The sequence below is a fragment of the Ornithorhynchus anatinus genome, chromosome 18, assembly GCF_004115215.2.
Source record: "Ornithorhynchus anatinus isolate Pmale09 chromosome 18, mOrnAna1.pri.v4, whole genome shotgun sequence".
NCBI lineage: Eukaryota > Metazoa > Chordata > Mammalia > Monotremata > Ornithorhynchidae > Ornithorhynchus > Ornithorhynchus anatinus.
The window spans coordinates 564,238-584,445 of record NC_041745.1 but is presented as its reverse complement, the minus strand read 5'-3'; the positions used below and the strand labels follow the sequence as shown (position 1 = coordinate 584,445).

Sequence of the window (20,208 nt, the reverse complement as noted above, 5' to 3'; positions counted from 1 at the left end):
GCTGCGGGGCCCGGCGGGGGTCCCCCCGGTCTCGGGGGGGGGGGCGGGGGAGCTCCGGTTCCAGCTGCATCGCCGGCTCCCCCGAGCCCCGGCGGCTCCATGCTGACCCCGGCGGCGGCGGCAGCAACCCAGGAGGCCGTCCCGGAGGAGGCGCCGAGGAAGCGTCCCGGAGCGTCGGGCGTCCGGGCCGGGACCGGCCTCCCCGGGGCCGTCGGGGCGACCCCCGCCCGCCCCCAGCCCCCCGGCGCCACGGACACCTACCCGGTCCCTCCGGAGCCTCGGCCCTCTAGCTATGGCTGATGAGAGCCCAGTGGCCAGTGGCCACACGGGTGGGTGGAGAAGGAGCTGTCCGGGCGGGGGCTGGCCTTCGGGGGGGGTCTTGAGGGTCGTGGGAAGGGGGGATGCGGCGCTCCTCCTCCTCCGCCCCCCCCCCCCCCTGGCGCTCGGGCCAGGACCGTCCGGACCCGGGCCTCCCCTCCTGGAGGCCCCCCCAGGCCTCTCCCCAGGGTTCAACCGAGGCAGGGGCTGAGTTCCCTCCAATGGCTGAAGCATCACGTGTGTCAGCCGAGGGGCGGGCTCTTGGCAGGGCGTTTTTTACGAGTATTTACTACCACCTCTACTCCAGAAGATTAACCAGCCCAGTCCTTGGGTCGGGCGTCCCGTGCCATCATGCAGCCCGGTTAGGGGGAGACGGGGGGGAGGAAAGGGGGTCGGAAAAAGAGGACTAACACGCTTCTCCTCACCTCGCCAGGACCCTGAAGGATGGCCGAGCCCCAGGGGAACGAGCTGGCCACCGCGGCGGCCAGAGGAGACCTGGAGCGGCTCGCCCATCTCTTGCAAACCAATGTCAACGTCAATGCCCAGAATGGATTCGGCAGGACGGCGCTGCAGGTCGGTAGCCGCACCTCGGGGGGCGAGACCTCTCGGCCTTGGCACTTTTTTTTGCCCCTGGCCGTGTTTTAAGATCTTCCAGGGGCTCCCCGCGTCCCCCACCCCCCCACCCCAAATGACGTACTTTAAAAAAAAATTAAACCCGTCCAATGCGGGACCCGGGAGCCCTGCGGGTTTCAGTCCTAGCTGGGGGGGGGGGGCTCGGCGATGGCCTTGGGCCCGGGTCCTTAAACGCATGGGCGAACTCGTCCTAATGATGATTACTGCAAGTAAACAAACGGTGATTAGTGGTTTTTTGTTGTCTCCGTACCGCTCACCATCTCCCCCCACACCACACGCACTCAACACCTCTATCACCCCCTCCGTCCGTCCCCCCCCCCCCCCCCATCCCGCCCTCAATAATTGGCTTTAAAGCCGGTTTTCCCGACGGGTGGTGTTTGGGGAAGGCGATACTTTTCCTTGGGATTCGCCCAATTCGGGCCAACGACCTTTTCTGCCTTAGAAGCCGGTAGCAGAGACGCGGGGGTCGGGCGCCTTCCCCCCAGCTAGCCGCTGGACGGATAAAGCAAATTTTTTTTAAAAAAAAAAAGGCGAATTTTTCCAGTCCCTTCGGGAATCCGGGGTTCCCGGGACCCACTCCCACTCATTTCTAGAATTTAGATTGAGAGGTCGCAGTTGGAAGACGTCCAAAGGTGAAATGTTGTCCCTGATGGGAGGGGTCGCCGGGGACCCCCGCCCCTGCCCCCTTTGGGGAAGGGGCATCACACGAGACTTGAGACCGGCCTGGCACCTTTCGGATGCCCCGGTTCCCGGGCAGCCCACCACCCACCTCCGTTTCGAAAACTTCGCCTCGCCCCGTGCTCCTGGAGGGTTTTATTATTCGAGAAATGCGGGCCCGGGGGTGTCGGGAACCTCTATAGGATAAAATTCGCAAAAGGACCCGTCCTCCTTCACGGTGGTACCTTAAAGCACTGGCGAGCTCAGGTGAAGGGACGGGGGTGGAGGGGGGCGAAAAAAAAATCGATCCTTTTCATGTCTTCCCTTCGGCAGCTTGAGGGGAAGAAGGGGTGGCGAACCAGTTCACACCCCAACCGGGACAGAGGAGGGGAAAATTCCTATTGCAAACGCAAACAGACTTGATCTAAATCGTGGAGGGGAAAGGGTCCGGTGTGGATTTGTCCTCAGAGGGCGACTGAATACGGTCGGTGGCATCGCAGGAAATAGCGGGCTTTTCTCCTGCAAATCCTCTGTGAATCCCTCGTGGGATCCTTTCCCCCCTCCTCCCCACAGCCTGCCACCCTGATCAGATGAACAGTGCCGATCGAACGGCGATTCAAATGCCCATTTTCTACCGTAGTCGCCGAATCCTAGCTAAATTAGCGAACCACAACAAAGACAGAAACGGGGGAGGTTATGTTTATTTTCGGTATGTATAATCTTGAAACACGTTGTGGGTGGCGACAGCTCAAGAAAGAACTTTCTATCAAAACAGTTTCCAATATTGCGAGTATTTGCTGGGAGAGAAAGGAAGACGCGTTTCTTTGCACAATTACGTTTACTTAACCTTAATTTGTGGAGTCCTTTTCCTTCCCTGGTGTGGGTTGGTGAGCCCGGGTGCTTCTTAGGCCAGTGGAGTTCATCTTGCAGGCCTCAGCTGTGGATTGATTCTGCCACATGTTCTCGGACCCATCTTGGTTCTGGCTCCTTTTGTTCCCCTTTTCCCGTCTTTTCTGCCTCTTACCCAATCTTAAAACCCAGCCGAGGCCACCGGTGTTGGTCGCGCTATTTTTAATGCCTTTAAAGTGTTGTTTTAATGAACTGCGTTTTAAAAGCTCCTCCACTAACCTTTAGAGGGGTCTAAGTAACTCACGAAATTGAGCCAAAGAGGAGGGGGGGAGAAAAAAAAATCTAGCTGAAAACCTTGTTAATATGGTGACCATTTCACCTAGCAGGTTCATAATATTTCACATTTCTCCTGAATTTTGTCCCGAGTAATTAATTTGGAATTAGCAACTCCAGTTTGGTGTTTTTTCAGAGGTAAATGGAAATCCTTCATTTACCTCTAGATTAATTTAAAACATAGCTAATAAGGTGAATGAGCACTAGTGTGATTAAGTTACTGCAGATGCTGACATTTTCGTAGCTTAGTGAAATAGAAACATGTTTTCCTCTTTCATGGGTCTATATTTATGTCTGTATGATGCAATAATAGAACACCTCCTAAAATCCAGATCATGAGAAGCGTTTTATGTAGGCCTTAAATCCCAGTGAAATGTACTGAAAACGAACAAGATAATTTTTTTTCGGGCTATTTCTGTGAAAATTGGCAGCTTTGAATTTTTTTGGGGGGGGGGAGAGAAAATTACTATCTGACAAGTCACCTTTTCCGTGAGGCATGTCTAAGGAAAATTTCTAATGGAAGGGAAATGAGGAATATTTTGATGGGACATAATCTACAAAAGATTGAAACAATTGATGGGGATACGGAAGAATTAGAAGCATAAGTTAAGGTGATATTTTGCTTTTTAAAATGGTCTCTTCGCCAAAGCAGGTGGTTATTGAGAACTCTGAAAAACACCCGGCACCGTTTTAAAGAAAAAAAGGTGTGGGGCGTGGCGGGGCAAGCACCTACCTGTTTCTTTTTAAAATCTTTTAAAGGACCGGCGGGGAACAGGGTTTTCACCCCAGCAATCCCCAAGATGAACACGAACTCCATGGAAATAGAATTTTAAAATCCATTAGAAATGGAGAAATGAATTGTGCTTAACTGAAGGAGTTGGGATCATTAAAGCCCCCTTCCAACATAAAGGATAGGCGTTTCTAATTTATCGACTCTAAGTGCTAATTAATATAAAGCTTTTGGTCTGGGAGAAATAAAAGTACAAGTGCATTTTACAGTCGTTTGTGTGAGGGTATTTTGAAGCACGGCTTTATTGTGGTTGGCACTCACACACACACAACCGATGAAGGGCTTCAGGAGAAATCCAGGGCTTTTTTTTTTTCTTAATCGATACGCCCGTTCCCAAAATGATATCTCGAATTTTGATCTCCTAACTAGCGGTTTCAAAGAGTAAAATGTGTTGAAAGAGTCCCGTTTCAGAATTACCAGCCTCCTCCGTCTGGGTAACGGAAGGTGCACGACCCAGTGTGTGGATTCTCAGAAATAAAGGCGGCTCGATCTTCTTTCTGACTGTCCCCAAAGTCAGAGTGTTCCCCACTGCCTCCGGGGGGTGATTTTCAGGGAGCCAGTTTCCCGACCCTTAATTATTTCGAAATGTTTCTGAATCTCCTTCTCCAACGGGTGGCTGGGTGAAGGCGAGGTCGGTCCGGAGCCCGATTGTCTCCTTGAGGGGTGGTGTTCGGCGACCCCCGAGCAAATTTGCCTGGGGGTGAGGGGGTCTCTCTGCGGGGGGCGGGTTCTTGGGGTGGGGGTGAGCGATCTCAATCTATCAATCGTATTTATTGAGCGCATACTATGTGCCGAGCACTGTACTAAGCGCTTGGGAAAGTACAATGCAGTCATAAAGAAAGACAATCCCTGGCCAGACCCCCTTATAATAATAATTATTATTATTATGGTATTTGCCGAGCGCTTGTTATACGCCAAGCATTCTGGTAGATACAAGGTCATCAGGTTTTCCCACGGGGGGGCTCGCAGTCTTAATCTCCATTTCACAGTGAGGGAACTTGATGCAGAGAGAATAATGATAATGATGGTATTTCTTAAGCGCTACTAGGTGCCAAGCACTGTTCTAAGCGCTGGGGCAGATACAAAGTAATCAGGTTGTCCCACGGAGGGCTCGCAGTCTTCATCTCCATTTTATCGATGAGGGAACTGAGGCACAGAGAATAATAATAACGATGATGGTATTTCTTAAGCGCTACTAGGTGCCAAGCACTGTTCTAAGCGCTGGGGTAGATACAAAGTAATCAGGTTGTCCCGCGGGGGGCTCGAAGTCTTAATTTCCATTTTACCGATGAGGGAACTGATGCACAGAGAATAATAATAATGGTGGTATTTGTTAAGCGCTCACTAGGTGCCAAGCACTGTTCTAAACGCCGGGGTAGATACAAAGTAATCAGGTTGTCCCACGGGGGGGCTCCCAATCTTCATCCCCATATGACAGATGAGGTCGCTGAGGCACAGAGAATAATTATTATTATCATTGTGGTATTTGTTAAGCGCTTACTAGGTGCCAAGCACTGTTCTAAGCACCGGGGTAGATACAAAGTAATCAGGTTGTCCCACGGGGGGCTCACAATCTTCATCCCCATTTGTCAGATGAGGCCGCTGAGTCACAGAGAATAATCATTATTGTCACTGTGGTATTTGTTAAACGCTTACTAGGTGCCAAGCACTGTTCTAAGCGCCGGGGTAGATACAAAGTAATCAGGTTGTCCCACGGGGGGCTCCCAGTCTTCATCCCCATTTGACAGATGAGGTCGCTGAGGCACAGAGAATAATTATTATTATCATTATGGTATATGTTAAGCGCTTACTAGGTGCCAAGCACTGTTCTAAGCGCCGGGGCAGATAGAAGATAATCAGGTTGTCCCACATTGGGGGTGGGTGGGGGGGGGGGTTTGCTCACAGCCTTCATCCCCCATTTGCCAGCTGAGGTCACCGAGGCCACTGAGGTCACCAGCAGCAGCCGGGCGATGGCCGGGATGAGAGCCCAGGTCCTGATGATGTCCCCAGCCCGCGCCGTCGTCCACTAAGCCGGGGGACTCGGGTGGGCAGCCCACCCACCCTCTGTCCCGTCGTGTCTCCCCCCTCCCCCCGTCCCACCCCTGTAGGTGATGCGTCTGGGCAACCCGGCCATCGCCCGGCTGCTGCTGGTGGGCGGCGCTGACCCGGACCTGAAGGACGGGACTGGCTTCGCGGCCCTGCACGACGCGGCCCGGGCGGGCTACCTGGACACCCTGCAGACGCTGCTGGAGTTCCAGGCCGATGTCAACGTGGAGGACCGCGACGGCAACCTGCCCCTGCACCTGGCCGCCCGCGAAGGACACCTGCCCGTCGTCCGCTTCCTGCTCAACCACACGGCCAGCAAGGTGGGCCACCGCAACCGACACGGCGACACCGCCTGCGACCTGGCGCGACTCTACCGCCGGAGCGACGTCGTCAGGTTCATGGAGGCCACCGCCAAGCCCGGACAGTGACCGGTGACTGACCGCTCCCTCCCCCCTCTGCTCCAGGACCGGACCCACCCCCTCCACCCGCGGCCGGCCACGGCCATCGCCACCCGGAGAGCCGGGCCCACGCGGGGGGCCGGGGGGGCTTCCGAAGGGGGCGAGGGTCTCCTCATTACCAAGGCATCCTCAACCCACCTCTCCGTCTGCTTCACGCTCGACAGTCGCGGATTCCGACCCCGCAGCGGTGGAGTTTTTTTGGGGGGGGGGGGGTTCTTTGTCTGTCTGCCATGTGAATATATTTAAGTGACACCAAAATCACCAGCAAAAACACACCCAGAGGCGTATCATGGGCGCGCAAATCGCTTAGGGTTTCACTTTGAGTGTGTGCCTTAGAATTTTTCGCCGACCCTGACTTCTCCCGGACGAGTCTCGTTTTTAAATTGCGTGTGGGCCCGTCGCCCTCCTTCGGATGATGCCGGATTAAAAGTCCTTTTTGCTTGGCGAATAAAAAGGTTGGTGATATTAGCCCCCCACCCCCATCCCACGACCCGCAGCCGGCTGCCTGACCAAGCGTTCGATGTGATCGGTCGGGGAGAGATTGAGTTTGGGGGGTGTTTGTTTTTTGACAGACAGTCTTTCCTTCCATTTGTTCTTTTCTTTCTTCCCACTGTAGCCGCTCATCTGATCTCTGACAGGTTTAACCGGGGTGGCTTAGGCCTCTGTGAGAACGTTGAAAAAAGACCCCATATCGCTCCCCCCAAATTTGAACGATTGCGGAGGGTTGTGTGTGTGTGTGTGTGTGAGAGAGAGAGTGTGTGTGTGAGTGTGTGTGTGTACCCACAATCTGCTTTTTCTCTTTTTCTTCCTAGGCAGTTTCTGTAGTTCAAGGACGACTAGATAAATCCATCTCTTAGAAACCGTCTATTTTAGCTGAAAAGGACAGTTTAAGCCACTACCTAGGCAAGTTCTTTTAAACTATTCTCCTTTTCTGCCGTCTGACTGTGTAAAAATGAGTTACTCTTAGCCAGGCCCTACCAAAATGAAATATACTTTAATAGAGATGTTATTTCCCAAAGGTAGAAGCCGCCGGTTTCTCTTTTCTTTACCATTAAAATCCTAAATTATCAAGTCTTAAAGCGCTTTACAGATGGTGTTTGCTTGAAGCAAGCTTAGCAATAAACATCCCTATCGCAAATTACACATCTTGGACGTTTCATACATAATTAATTTTAACAGCCAAGGAAAGATAAGTCGAATATGCAAAGACCTCAAAATGACACTTTATTCAAGATAAGCGTTTTCAGAGTCCGACACCTACTTTTTAAAAATTTTCAGGTAAGATTTTTTGGTTAAATATCAGTCCTTTCTTTTCTTTGAAAAAGATAAAAGCATCGAATTTGCAAAAATGTTTTAAGCCCTGACTGGATTCCTGGTCTCTTTCATTCTGATCAAATTCTAGGTTAATAAGGCGAGTTAAATTCCCTCCTAGAAGCGTGATGAGAATTTATGGGGAAAACATTTGATTAACGAATTTACTCTCCCTTCCCCTACTCCTTCCTCTCCCCCCTGCCCCTCCACAAAGCTGTCACGATTCACCCCGTCTGTGAGTTGACTAGAAAACATTTAGGATTTCGGGCGAACCCGGTCCCCTCCACGGGAGGAAGGGGCGGCAGACGATCAATAGGAAGGCGACTGTTTGGACGATCCGGCTATTAATAATCGCTCTAATCACTGACCAGAGAGAGGCTTTGGATCCAAGACGTTTTCCTCTCACCCAAAGGGACTTCGCCCGCGTTCACAACAATGAGGCGCCAGCCCCGTCGGTGGGGTCATTTGATTCTATCAGCTACTTGAAATTAAACTAAACATATGTCCAGTTTGGAGTGTCCACAAAGGCAGACCCTGAGTGGAGCGTGGATCTGTAGGGCAAACAGTACCAACCCCACCACAACAACAGCAAAGAAAACTCTCTTTCGTTTTTGAAAGAGAGCCGAAAAGTTAGCTATGGGGCCGGAGTAAGCGGAGTATTTTTTTAACCAGAAGAACATTATTTTCAATAATTAAACTAAATTCCTTGGACAGTATCGGTTTGCGCAGGGCATAAAGCCCGTTTCTGAATTTATACAGTTGAGTTGACTTTGCAAAAATCTTTTAATGGCAAACTTTCATAGCAAGTAAGATGTTCATCAACCTCCCCCCCTCCAAAAAAAAAAAACAACCCCCAAAAAAAACAAGTGCCCATTCTTAGAAATTGTAAAGGCAGCTGTAATCTAAAGGAAGCCACAAGGTTATGAAGTTAAGAAAGAATGCTGCATTTTTTTCAATGATCTGTTTTCGCGTCGGTGGGGGTACCAAATTGGGACGGAGACTTTACTTTTCTTTAGCTGTTAGGATTTAACTCGTCATGAAAAATCCCTGCATCGATCTCTCTTTTCAAAAGGAAACGTTAACCAAAGACGTTTAAAAGTGAGGGGCACCGTCCTTGCTAAGAACTATCAAAGCACATTCCCCGATTTTGCAAACGTAGTATAATAATAATAATAATAGTCGCGGGAGACCACTGAGCGCGGCTAAAAAGAAAAGCGTTTTACTTCCTTTGGCTGTCTGACTTCTGCACTGCCGACGCTGCTGCTGCTGCTGCTGCTGCTGCTGCAGCTGCTGAAGGGGACTAACGGAGGGAATAAATAATTTCCAGGGTAGAGGGTGGAAACGCTAATAAATAGAAAGCTGGAAAACTAGAGGCGACTTAGGGAAGAATACCACCCCAACGCAGCATCGCCGAAGAGGGATGAAAACAGAAATGCTTCTTCGGATGCCGTTCTTTTCAAAGACCGAGGCTTTATGGAAAAAAAAAAAAATCATAGGGTCGGCTCGGCTCTATCAGCTGTAGATTTTTCCTCTCCTCCCGACTCCACGACCTGCCCATCCCGAAGGAACCCAGCGATTCTACGGTCGGAGGGGACTCAACGTCCACCGCATCACCGTGAGGGGAAAAGGGAGCCCGGGAGGGCGGGCGAAGGGGAAGATCCCAAAGGCGTTCAGGCGAGGGAGCAGAGAGGAGACCTCGCTCGGGACCATTTCCGCGGGAGACAGGTCCTGGGGGCCGGGAGGGGGGCCTGGGAGCCGGGAGGAGGGTCTGGGAGCGGGAGGGGTTGCCAAATTGTACATTCCAAGCGCTTAGTACGGTGCTCTGCACCTAGTAAGCGCTCAATAAATACTATTGAGTGAATGAATAAATGAGGGGGTCCTGGGAGCGCGGGACGGGGTCCTGGGAGCCGGGAGGGGGTCCTGGGAATGGAAGGGGTCCTGGGAGCCAAGCGGGGGTCCCGGGAGCGGGGAGGAGGTCCTGGGAGCCGGGAGGGGGTCCTGAGAGCGGGGAGGGGGTCCTGGGAGCCGGGCGAGGAGGGGGTCTTGCAGAGTGGAGGGGAAGAGAGTTGGGGGGGGGTCTCCCAGATCTTGGGCTGCGTCCACCATCCCCGGCGGAGACACGACCCTGGCCGGGGCGCGGAGTGGGAGCTCCGGGGAATTGGGTCTGGGGGCTTCGAGGTCCCCCAAAAAGCCGGGGCGGGAGTGGGGGGGAGGGGAGAGGGGCCGCCCTCCGGGGTCCGGGTCCCAGAAGGCCGTTTGCGCCGGTGACCTGCGGCCGGGGAGACCGGGGCCCCGGAGACCCCGGGGCCAGCGGGGGACCAGAGGGGGACCAGCGGTGTCCAGCGGTGTCCAGCGCCTTCTCGGACCCCGGGAAGGCCCCGCGGCTGGGAGCCGCGCCTTGCCTCGGGCCTGGGGGGGGGGGGGGCTGGGGGCGGGGGAGCGCGGGACCGTTAGTTTGCGCTTTTTTTTTCTTCCCCCCCTGCTACGGTTTCTTTTCTTTTCTCTTCCTGTCCAAATATTTTAAATTTCCGCGCCTTAAATAACAGTCTTCTTTTATTTATTTAGTTTCCTCCGCGGGTTCGGCGGCTCGTTGGTCTGGGCTGCGCCCCCCTTGCCCCCTCCCCTCCTCCTCCTCCTCCTCTTTTTTCTCCTCCTCCTTCTTCTCCTCCTCCTCCTCGTCGTGGAGCTCCCGCCCCCCCCTCCAGGACCTGTCCTGACCCCGGGCCAGCCCGGGGGAAGGGGAGTTGGGGACCCCCGGGGGTGTCGGGGTCCTTCCAAGCGCCCCCGGCCCCTGGTGTTCCGGGGGAGGGGGGGACGGGGACGGGGAGAGGAGGGGGCGGCTGGTCGGGAAGCAGAGGAGCAGCCCCGAGGCCGGAGCCCCCGACCCTCGCACCCCCGCATCCCGCCCCCGCACCCCCGGAGGTGACCTTGATGGCGCCCTGGCCCTGGGAGTGAGTATGTGCGGGGCCGGCGAGGGCTGGGCACTGCTGGGCACGGCTGGGCACGGCTGGACACGGCTGGGCACGGCTGGGCAGGGGAGGAGGAGGCCGAGGAGCTTGGAGCTTGGGCTGCGGGCGGTGCGGTGCTGTGCTGTGCGCTGCGGCTCCCTAGCTCCGGGCCGGCCCGGCGGGTCCGGTCCTGGGCCGCCTCCGGCCTCGGCCTCGGCCTCGACGGTGGCTCCACGTTTAAGACGGGGAAAGGGCAGAGGGAGCCGCCGCCTCCCGCCCGGACCTCGAAGGGGAGGGGACGGGAGCGGGGCGGGGAGGGGACGGGACGGGAGGACACGGCAGGACAGGACCGGACAGGACAGGACCGGACCGGAGGGGGGCGATGAGACCAGAGGACAGGGGAGGTCCCGGGGGAGGACAGGACAGGGGAGGCCGGAGGGGGGGACAGGACAGGGAAGGCCAAAGGGGAGGACAGGACAGGGAGACCGGAGGGAAGGACAGGACAGGAGAGGCCGGAGGGAAGGACAGGACAGGGGAGGCCGGAGGGGAGGACAGGACAGGGAAGGCCGGAGGGGAGGACAGGACAGGGAAGGCCGGAGGGGAGGACAGGACAGGGAAGGCCAAAGGGGAGGACAGGACAGGGAGACCGGAGGGAAGGACAGGACAGGAGAGGCCGGAGGGAAGGACAGGACAGGGGAGGCCGGAGGGGAGGACAGGACAGGGAAGGCCGGAGGGGAGGACAGGACAGGGAAGGCCAAAGGGGAGGACAGGACAGGGAAGGCCAAAGGGGAGGACAGGACAGGGAGACCGGAGGGAAGGACAGGATAGGGGAGGCTGGGGGTCGGGGGAGCAGGACGCCGAGGCCGGAGAGTAGGGGAGGACAGGACGGGGAGGCTGAAGAGTAGGTCAGGAGAGGCCGGAGGGAGGCCGGAGGGAAGGAGAGGACAGGGGAGGCCGGAGGGGAGAAGAGGGTGGGTGGAAGCTGGAGAAGAGGAGACAACGAGGGGAGGGAAGGAGAGGTCAGTGGAGGCCGGAGGGGGGGAGAAGCCCGGGGAGGGGAGGAGAAATGAAAGGAGAGGCCGGGGGAACGGGGGCAGACGAGGACAGGGGAGGAGGACGGGGGAGGACAGGGGAGGACAGGGGAGGACAGGGGAGGAAAGGGGAGGACAAGGGAGGACAGGGCAGGGGAGGTGAGGACAGGACAGGGGAGGAAAGGACAGGGGAGGACAGAACAGGGGAGGATAGGGAAGAACGGCACAGGAAAGGGGAGCATAGGGGAGGAGAGGACAGGGGAGGGGAGGACAGAACAGGGGAAGACAGGATAGGGGAGGACAGGACAGGGGAGGACAGGGACCGGGGGAGGGGAAAGGAGCGCAGCGGGCCGGAGACGACCGGGCTGCGGGGGTTTGCTGGAGAACGGTGTCCGGCTCCAAATGACCCCTCTGTCCGTCCGCTCTCTCTCTCTCTCTCTCTCTCTCTCCTCCGGAGGGAAGCGTGGGCCGCAGGTCGGCCGGCCCGGGGCCAGGGGAGCAGGGGGTCCGGTGGCCGGAGGAGCCCCAGGGCTCTGCGTCCAGCCCGAGCCGGGCCAGGCCTCGCGTCCTCCGGGCCGGCCAAGCCCCGGGGGACCCGGCCCCGTCCGGCCCGGAGGCCCGGAGGTCCAGGAGGGCGATGTCGGCTAATTCTGGGTTGGGTTGCCCTCTCCCAAGCGTTTAGTACAGTGCTCCGCACCCGGTAAGCGTCCAATAAATAGGACCGAGGGACCGACTGACCAAGCCTGGGGAAAGGCGGGCGAGGGGGACCAGCCCCGGAGCTGGCCAAGCAAGGCCGGCCTCCGGCCCTCCCCAGACCCCCGGGAAAAGGTTTCTCGGTCGGAGCCGGGGGCCGAACTGCGGCGCCGGGACCGACCTGCGGCGCCGGACTCTCCCTCCGGGCCGCCCGGCCTTTCTGAGTCCCCCCGTCTGTCCATCCTCCAACCGTGGGATTTCTCTCTGCTTCGCTCCCAGGGACGCCTCGAGAGTTAACGCGCAAGACCGACATCACCCATGACATTTTAAGTCATATTTTAAAAATTGGGATTTTCTTTCCGGGTCCGTTGTCACGGATAGGTTAAAGACCCAAACGAGCGGCTCTTCAATTTTCTAGAGGCTCTGTCAATGTTTTCTTAACCCCGGTCCGATTGTCCGATTAAAAATAAAAGGCGGGGGTGGCGGGGGGGAGGGTTGATGTTGCAAGTCGCCCGCACAGAATGACAGTGTCTAGGTTTAAATTTTGTTTTCGTTTGATTTTTAGCTCAGAAATGACTGGCTCTGTTCCCCAGGGCCCGTTATTTGAACTGGACACATAGGCGAACTGATGGGTAGAGGTAGCCAGCCCTCCATCTCAAATCCCAGTAACAGGTCTTCTCCCCACCCGCTCCACGGCCCCTCCCAGGGCCTTTAAAGGTCAGGAAGGGGCTCTTTCCCCTTTTTCAAACCTACAAGTTTGAGTCCATCATTCATATTCAGTGTAGAAGGGTGTTCAGCAATAATTAACCTTCAGTACGGTTACGTGGTGTGGGCCACAATAGCCTTTTACTCAGTGATCTTCTTTCTAGAACTGTTGGGAATTCACAGTGGAACCCAAATCCTGCTCTTTGCTTTCCCCCGTGTAGGAGGGTTTATTTTCAACAAGAACGATCCGTACCAGAGCTGGTGGTCAGAGCAGAGCTAGCACCTCATGCCTAATGTCCGTCCTCCCTGTCAGCTTAGTGTGGGCAGGGAATGTGTCTGTTTGTTGTTGTCTCGTACTCTCCCGAGCGCTTAGTGCAGTGCTCGATACACAGTAAGCACTCTATAAATTCGATCGACTGGCTGATGGTGACTTCACTGAGCATCCAGGCTCTAAAAGACAAATAAACAGGCGATTTTTCAATAACCTGAACCGCTTTTGCGATGTTTTCAAGGAGAGAATAAAATGCTAGCCACAGCACAGGCCTACAAGAGCTGAACCCCAATCAGCAGCACTCCTGCGATTCTGTGCTCCACGGCAATAAGTCCAAAGGGAGTGTAGAATAAGACCACATAGCCACGAGTTAATTTAGGCTACTGCTACTTCTTAATAATTAATGTTACCTAAATATGAATTCTCATATAAGCCATACGGCATACGATGTCATTATACTTTTTAACTGTCATTTACTTAATCTGAAATATAGCCTCAGCTGTGATAGAGCATGTTCACAACAGGGTCCCTTTTTCACTTTAATGTTAGTTAAAATACTTTAAGGGAGAATAAATACCTCTTTATTCAGCTGGCTATTTCATCAACCCCATTAGTTATTTTGGACCAACTTTCTCTTCACATAAGAATGCAGCAGGGGATAATGCTCGGCACAATAACTTTCTGTTTCATCATGAACACAGTCGAAGTAGTAATAAGAAACAAAAATTCTCCTTCATACACTGCAGGGATTCAAGGGGAAGGGGGCAGGTTGAATTTGGGGCATGGAATGAGATTCTGGGACACAGAGTTTACCTCGATTTGGGGACAATCACTTACTCTATCTCCATCCCTCTGAATGAAAACGAAAGAAAGTCATCCTCTGTGGACCTTAGGTGGGAGAAGCCCTTTTTGATGTGTCTGTAGAAAAAAGTGAAATCAGCACCTAAACAATATTTTTGGAAAATGATTTTTCACCTCTGAAATTCAGCCGGGGCCTTTGGGGCTCAGGCTGCAGTCCGAAATACCTTCTTTGTTCATTTTTGATTACGGGATTAGAGGGTGAGGGTGAAAACAGAAAAAAAGAAAGAGTCAAAAAGAAAAGGACAACAGCATACAAAGGCCACTAATGGGGGCATCGAGAAAGAGACAGACAACCTAGTCATGGATCTGCAAGTCAGACCAGTGCAGAGAGAACAGTGGGGTGCGAATAAAGGCTAGGAAAACTAGAAGGTCAAAATTAATGGACAAAGCCTGGATCGAGAAACTGGGTCAGAAGAGGGGTAAGAGCAGCAGAAAGTTGAAAATGCTGTTACTAAGAGGAAGGAATGGAACCACTGTGTGTTGGAAAGACACAAAAGGGAAATGAGAAAGAAGGAAGGGGGCAGGGACTAAGCCTTTCCACGTAGCAAATGATATCGAGCACAGCCTTGATGTTGAACTCAGAATTAAAATACCTCTAGTTAGTTCTCCCATCTTTTTTTAAAAAACCGTTATTTGTCAGAGTCATGCATGTGGCCAACAAATGCTGTTAAAGCCAGTTCTACCAATTTACTGCTAATTGTTGCTATTTTCATTTTGATGTAGCTCAGTGAGTCAAGGAATTAAAGTCCGTGGGATAGGTAAGATAACTTTCATTTTCACTTATGATCAGGGTCAAGGTCCCCACTTTAAGATCTCCCACCTGAAAACCTAGAAGCTTCTAGATGCTGTGCCTAGCTGTAACTAGCATATTGTTTTACATTCTTGCCCCAAATACTTTGGAAGTGTTCTCTGTAAGCATAGTTCTTCTAAAATGAGCCATTTTTTTCCCAAGATTCAAGACAAATCCCCCCCCCCATCACCCATAATTAAAGCAGTCAGGTTACATCCATAAAAATAAATTGCAATGATGCTAAAAAAACCCAGCAAGAATAATACACATTTTAATTGTTTCAGGTACCTGTGTCTGCAGGCACTTTAACATAGTTTAATCGTGATGGGCACCTGGCCCAAATGAACTCAAAAGCAAGAGCAAAACAAGGCAAAAAGGAGAGCAACCACAATATCCCTCCAGCTTGTCATAGGTGGGAAAGGAAAACAAATTATATCTCCTGGGGTAAGTCATTTAACCTTGCTTTACCAATTCTAGCACCTGATTTTCTTATATCTACCCCAGCACTTAGTATAGTGCTTGGCGTATTGTAAGGGCTTAACAATCAGTGCTTAGTACTGTGCCTGGCACAGAGTAAGTGCTTAACAAATACCAGTAAAAAAAGAAAAAAACAAACCAAATGCCACAATTATCGCTATTATTTTCTACTAATAAATCAAGTAATCCTTCCTGGGATAATTAAGTTATCCTTGCTTTTCCAATTTAAGGACTTGGTTATCTTTTATCTACCCCAAGAGTTTAGTAAAATCCTTGGCACATAGTGATTAACAAATGCTATTATCATTATTATTTTCTATCAGTCAATCGAGAGTATGTATTGAGCACACGATGTGTTCAAAACACTGAACTAAACTCCATTTTTTCCATTTGGAAAATAACGTGGCAGCCAGATGAAAAGTTATGGAGCAAATATCTGTCTTCATTTGATTATTGCTTTATTTGTGTAAATATGCATGGAATTTTATAACCAGGTAATAAATTCAAACCAATATCTCTGTTGAATTTTTCCAGCTGGCTCATTACCACTTTATGTCACCTGTCGCCCCGGGGGAAGGGCGTGGGAAGATGGTAGCCACTTGAGGATTCAAGTAAATTTGGTGGTGGTTGAATGTGGATCAGGAGTCAAGTCTCTCAGTCAGTTGTATTTATTGAGTGCTTACTGTCTGCAGAGCCCTGTAGTAAGCACTTGGGAGAGTACAATATAACAATCACTTCACTTCTCTGTGCCTCAGTTACCTCATCTGTAAAATGGGGATTAACTGTGAGCCTCACTTGGGACAACCTGATTACCCTGTATCTACCCCAGCGCTTAGAACAGTGCTCTGCACATAGTAAGTACTTAACAAACAAATACCAACATTATTATTATTATTATTATTAGAACAGTGCTCTGCACATAGTAAGCGCTTTACAAATACCAACATTATTATTATTATTATTATTAATAAACACACACATTCCCTTCCCACAACGAGCTGACAGTCTAGAGGAGCTTGTGGGTACCAGGCCCGGCTGCCAAGGAGGCGTCTATCCTCTGCTCGAGGTGACTTTGGGTGAGCATAAGCAATAAATAAATTAATCGATTGGTAGATCAGTCATATTTATTGAGTGCTTACCACGCATAGGTTACTGTGTTAAGCACTTGGGAGAGTCTAATACAGCAGAGTTGGTAGACTCTGCCCTCAAGGAGTTTTCAGCCTATAGCGGGAAGCAGACATTAAAATAGGGGATAGGGGAAATAGTAAAGTAAATCAAACGTATTAAAGGCTACAAATGACTTCTTTTTTATGATATTTGTTAAGCGCTTACCATGCGTCAAGCACTGGATCAAGGACCAGGGGTAGATCTAAGTCAGTCAGGTGGCACACAGTCCCTGTCCCCTATGCGGCTCACAGTCCAAGAAGGTGGGAAGATGGGTATTCAATCCCCATTTTACAGATGAGGCAACTGAGGCACTGAGGAGTTAAGTGACTTGCCCAAGGTCCCAGAGCAGGCGATCGGTGGAGCCGAGATTAGAATCCAGGTTCTAAAAAAATTTTTAAAAACCCCAACAACGTATTAAAGGTTACCAGTGACTTCATTCTGTCACCACGACTGGAAGACATGCTCAGACCGTGGTCTTGAATGTCCACTAGAAAAGAATGAAAGAGAGGAGTCAAATACACCATCATCTAGAGTTCTGCTGTAGCTCAACCCCCTCCCCGCACTCAACATCACTATTGCTACTGATTGACTTCTGTCGTGAAATTCACCAGATCCCTGAGGACTCCGGGTGCATTTAACCTTAAATTTAAAGCACAGAACTTAGATTCTAGCAGAAGAAAGCAAAGAGACAAGTCACTTAAAAGAGCAGCAGCTACGGCAGGCTGCGCTGTAAGATCTTGCATCATACTCAGTGGGTCAGCAAGTGAGCTTCTTGGCAGAGCCAGGGGTGAAATGAATTCCAAAGACTTTGCTGCTGGGGGAAACACCCTGTTTCCAGTTGGCCAAGGTGAAAGACGGACTGACCGAGGGAACTGCCCTGACTGCTCTGAAATGAAGGGCGGAATCGAAGACAGATGGAGGGGTGATTCGTACAGACCTAAGGATCGGTGGCGTCTAAGGGAAGCAGCGTGGCCTAGTGGGACAAACACCGGCCCGGGAGTCGGGGGATCTGGGTTCTAATCCTCGCTCTGCCACTTACCCCCGCATGACCTTGGGCAAATCACTTAACTTCCCTGTGCCTCACTTCCCTCATCTGCAAAGTGGGGATTCAATATCTGTGCTCCCTGTGACTGAGAACATCTCACGTGGGATAAGGGACTATGTCCAACCTGATTTGCTTGTATCCAGCCCAGCGCTCAGTACAGTACCTGGCACATAGTAAGCACTGAACAAATACCATAATAATAATGTATAATCACATATGATATATAATACGATAATTATATACTCTATTATTTAATGATATATAATAATGACATTATTATATACAATATATATCTTCTTCTTCTTATTATTATTGGCACATAGTGGTACTTCTCTCTTAAGACGATCCTCCTATTTGTAGCTTTCTACTTCAGTGTCGTCTTTTTTTTAATGGTAGTTGTTAAGCGCTTACTGTGTTCCGAGCACTGTACTAAGCACTGGGGTAGATATGAGATAATCAGATTGGACACAGTCCCTTTCTCACATGGGGCTCACCGTCTCAATTTTTTGGCAATGGATGCCTAGCCAGTGCCAGCTCGAGCCTGCTGCAGGGGAGGGTGGAATGGACTGGGTTTGAATTTCCCCATTTCGGGCCTGGCTCAGGAACCAGGAAGCCTGACCTAGTTTGGGTGAAGGTGAGTGGTACATCCCACCCACTTACTTTGGCTTCCGCTTGTTTCTGAGGTGGAAGAGAGAGTGAGCGGAGCTTCCCTTGAAATGCTTTCATCCACGTGAAACATCAGCCAATCAATCAATTAATCAATCAATCGTATATAGAGCACGGGCTTTGGAGTCAGAGGTCATGGGTTCGAACCCCGGCTCTACCACTTGTCAGCTGTGTGACTTTGGGCAAGTCACTTAACTTCTCGGTGCCTCAGTTACCTCATCTGTAAAATGGGGATTAAGACTGTGAGCCCCACGTGGGACAACCTGATTCCCCTGTGTCTACCCCAGCGCTTAGAACAGTGCTCGGCACATAGTAAGCGCTTAGCAAATACCAACATTATTATTATTATTATTATTATATACTGAGTGCTCACTGTGTGCAGATCACTGTACTAAGCGCTTGGGAGTATACAATATAATAGAGTGGGTAGGCACAATAATAATAATTATGGCACTTGTTAAGCACTTACTATGTGCCAAACACTGGGGTAGATACAAGTTAATCAGGTTGGACACAGTCCCTGTCCCCTCAATGGGCTCACGCTCTTAATCCCCATTTTTTACAGATGAGGTAACTGAGGTACAGAGAAGTGACTTGCCTGAGGTCACACAGCAGACAAGTGGTGGAACCGGGATTAAACTCATGACCTTCTGACTCCCAGGCCCGCGCTCCATCCACTACACCATGCTGCTTCTCTTCCCTGCCCTCAAGGAACTTACAGTCTAAAGGGGAGACAGACATCAGACGTCAGAGAAGCAGCGTGGCTCAGTGGAAAGAGCCTGGGCTTTGGAGTCAGAGGTCATGAGTTCGAATCCCAGCTCTGCCACTTGTCAGCTCTGTGACTGTGGGCGAGTCACTTAACTTCTCTGGGCCTCAGTTCCCTCATCTGTAAAATGGGGATGAAGACTGTGAGCCCCACGTGGGACAACCTGATTCCCCTGTGTCTACCCCAGCGCTTAGAACAGTGCTCTGCACATAGTAAGCGCTTAACAAATACCAACATCATTATTATTATTACGTCGATATAAATGATTTATAATAATTTGTCCGAGTCACACTCCTCTCCTTGTGATTCTGGTAATTTCAGTGATGTTTTCCCAGGCTGAAACGTCCCTTCTTTTCAGGCTGTCCTCAGAAGGAAGCTTTGCCCCACTGACCTCAGGGGGCCATCCCACCTCCGCTCACCTCAGTGGGATGTTCCCCCCTCGCTCACCTGGGCAAAGAATGCCACCAAATAATCCAAGGGCTGGGGTGCCATGGGATTTCCACAGTGATAAAACTCTACTTTTTGTTTGGTTTTCAGTGCCCTAACTGACCAGGTCCTGAATTAGACTGGCCTTTTGCCTGCTGCCACACACTGCAATAACGATTTAAAAGGAGAGTCAACAACAGCTCCGAGATCTCATTTCTGAGTCGTGGCAGATGGTGCTGAGCCCACCATCCCGCAGTTGTAGTTTGCATTGCTTTTCTCCAGGAGCGCTTCCTGGCCTTGGCTCCCACCGAAGCTCACCTGCCATTTTTCAGCCCATTCACTGAACTCCATAATGATAATAATAATAATAATAATAACTATGGTATTTGTTAAGTGCTTACTACATGCCATGCACTGAACTAAGCGCTGGCACAGATACAAGCTAATCAGGTTGGACACGGTCCCTGTCCCACATAAGGCTCACAGTCTTAATCCCCATTTTATAGATGAGGAAAGTGAAACAGAGAAGTGAATAATAATGTTGGTATTTGTTAAGCACTTACTATGTGCAGAGCACTGTTCTAAGCGCTGGGGTAGATACATTGTAATCAGGTTGTCCCACGTGAGGCTCACAGTTTTAATCCCCATTTTACAGATGAGATTACCAAGGCCCAGAAAAGTGAAGTGACTTGCCCAAGGTCACACACCAGACAAGTGGTAGACCGGGGCTTAAAACCGAGGAACCTTTGACTCCCAAACCCATGCTCTAACCACTAGACCTACGGTCTGTGGCTAGTGTCACTCAATCAGCCAATCAAAGGAATCTATTGAGCGCTTACTGTGTGACAGTCACTGGACTGAGCATTTGGGAGAGTCCAAGAGATTTGGAGTCCACAGGACCAGGTTACAGCCTGTACTGCCCTTCCCCACCTCCTCCCAGGAGCGAGAGGGAGAAAGAATTTGCTTC

The 20,208-nt window shown here is 51.5% G+C and overlaps 2 protein-coding genes across 4 annotated transcripts in view; both read left to right on the top strand.

Moving 5' to 3' along the window:
- The first annotated feature begins 267 nt into the window (after window positions 1-267).
- CDKN2C (cyclin dependent kinase inhibitor 2C) lies at window positions 268-7,227 on the top strand. Of its 2 annotated transcripts, XM_029046611.1 has the most exons (3): window positions 268-329; window positions 752-891; window positions 5,689-7,225. In XM_029046611.1, the coding sequence occupies exons 2-3, from the start codon at window positions 763-765 to the stop codon at window positions 6,052-6,054; spliced, it is 495 nt and encodes a 164-aa protein (XP_028902444.1). In that variant the 5' UTR covers window positions 268-329; window positions 752-762; the 3' UTR covers window positions 6,055-7,225. The 2 variants fall into 2 exon arrangements, with proteins under 2 accessions (XP_028902444.1, XP_028902443.1); XM_029046610.2 differs by lacking the exon at window positions 268-329 and having other exon boundaries at window positions 458-891; window positions 5,689-7,227.
- Window positions 7,228-10,307: 3,080 nt separating this feature from the next.
- The window catches only part of C18H1orf185 (chromosome 18 C1orf185 homolog), a 61,726-nt gene continuing 51,825 nt past the window's right edge, over window positions 10,308-20,208 (top strand). The window contains exons 1-3 of one of the 2 annotated variants that reach the window (XM_029046435.2): window positions 10,308-10,346; window positions 14,628-14,662; window positions 14,979-15,138. In XM_029046435.2, coding sequence (XP_028902268.1) covers window positions 15,036-15,138 — 103 coding nt within the window. In that variant the 5' untranslated portion in view covers window positions 10,308-10,346; window positions 14,628-14,662; window positions 14,979-15,035. Of the gene's footprint in view, window positions 10,347-14,610; window positions 14,663-14,978; window positions 15,139-20,208 lie in introns of those variants that run through there. The other variant, XM_029046436.2, reaches the window with a different exon arrangement.

What these genes read in the sequence shown, in the direction of transcription:
- CDKN2C (XM_029046610.2), top strand. Translation starts at nt 763, where the DNA reads ATGGCCGAGCCCCAGGGGAACGAGCTGGCCACCGCGGCGGCCAGAGGA. An exon ending in TCGGCAGGACGGCGCTGCAG is followed by an intron (nt 892 to 5,688) that starts GTCGGTAGCCGC and finishes CCACCCCTGTAG; the next exon opens with GTGATGCGTCTGGGCAACCC.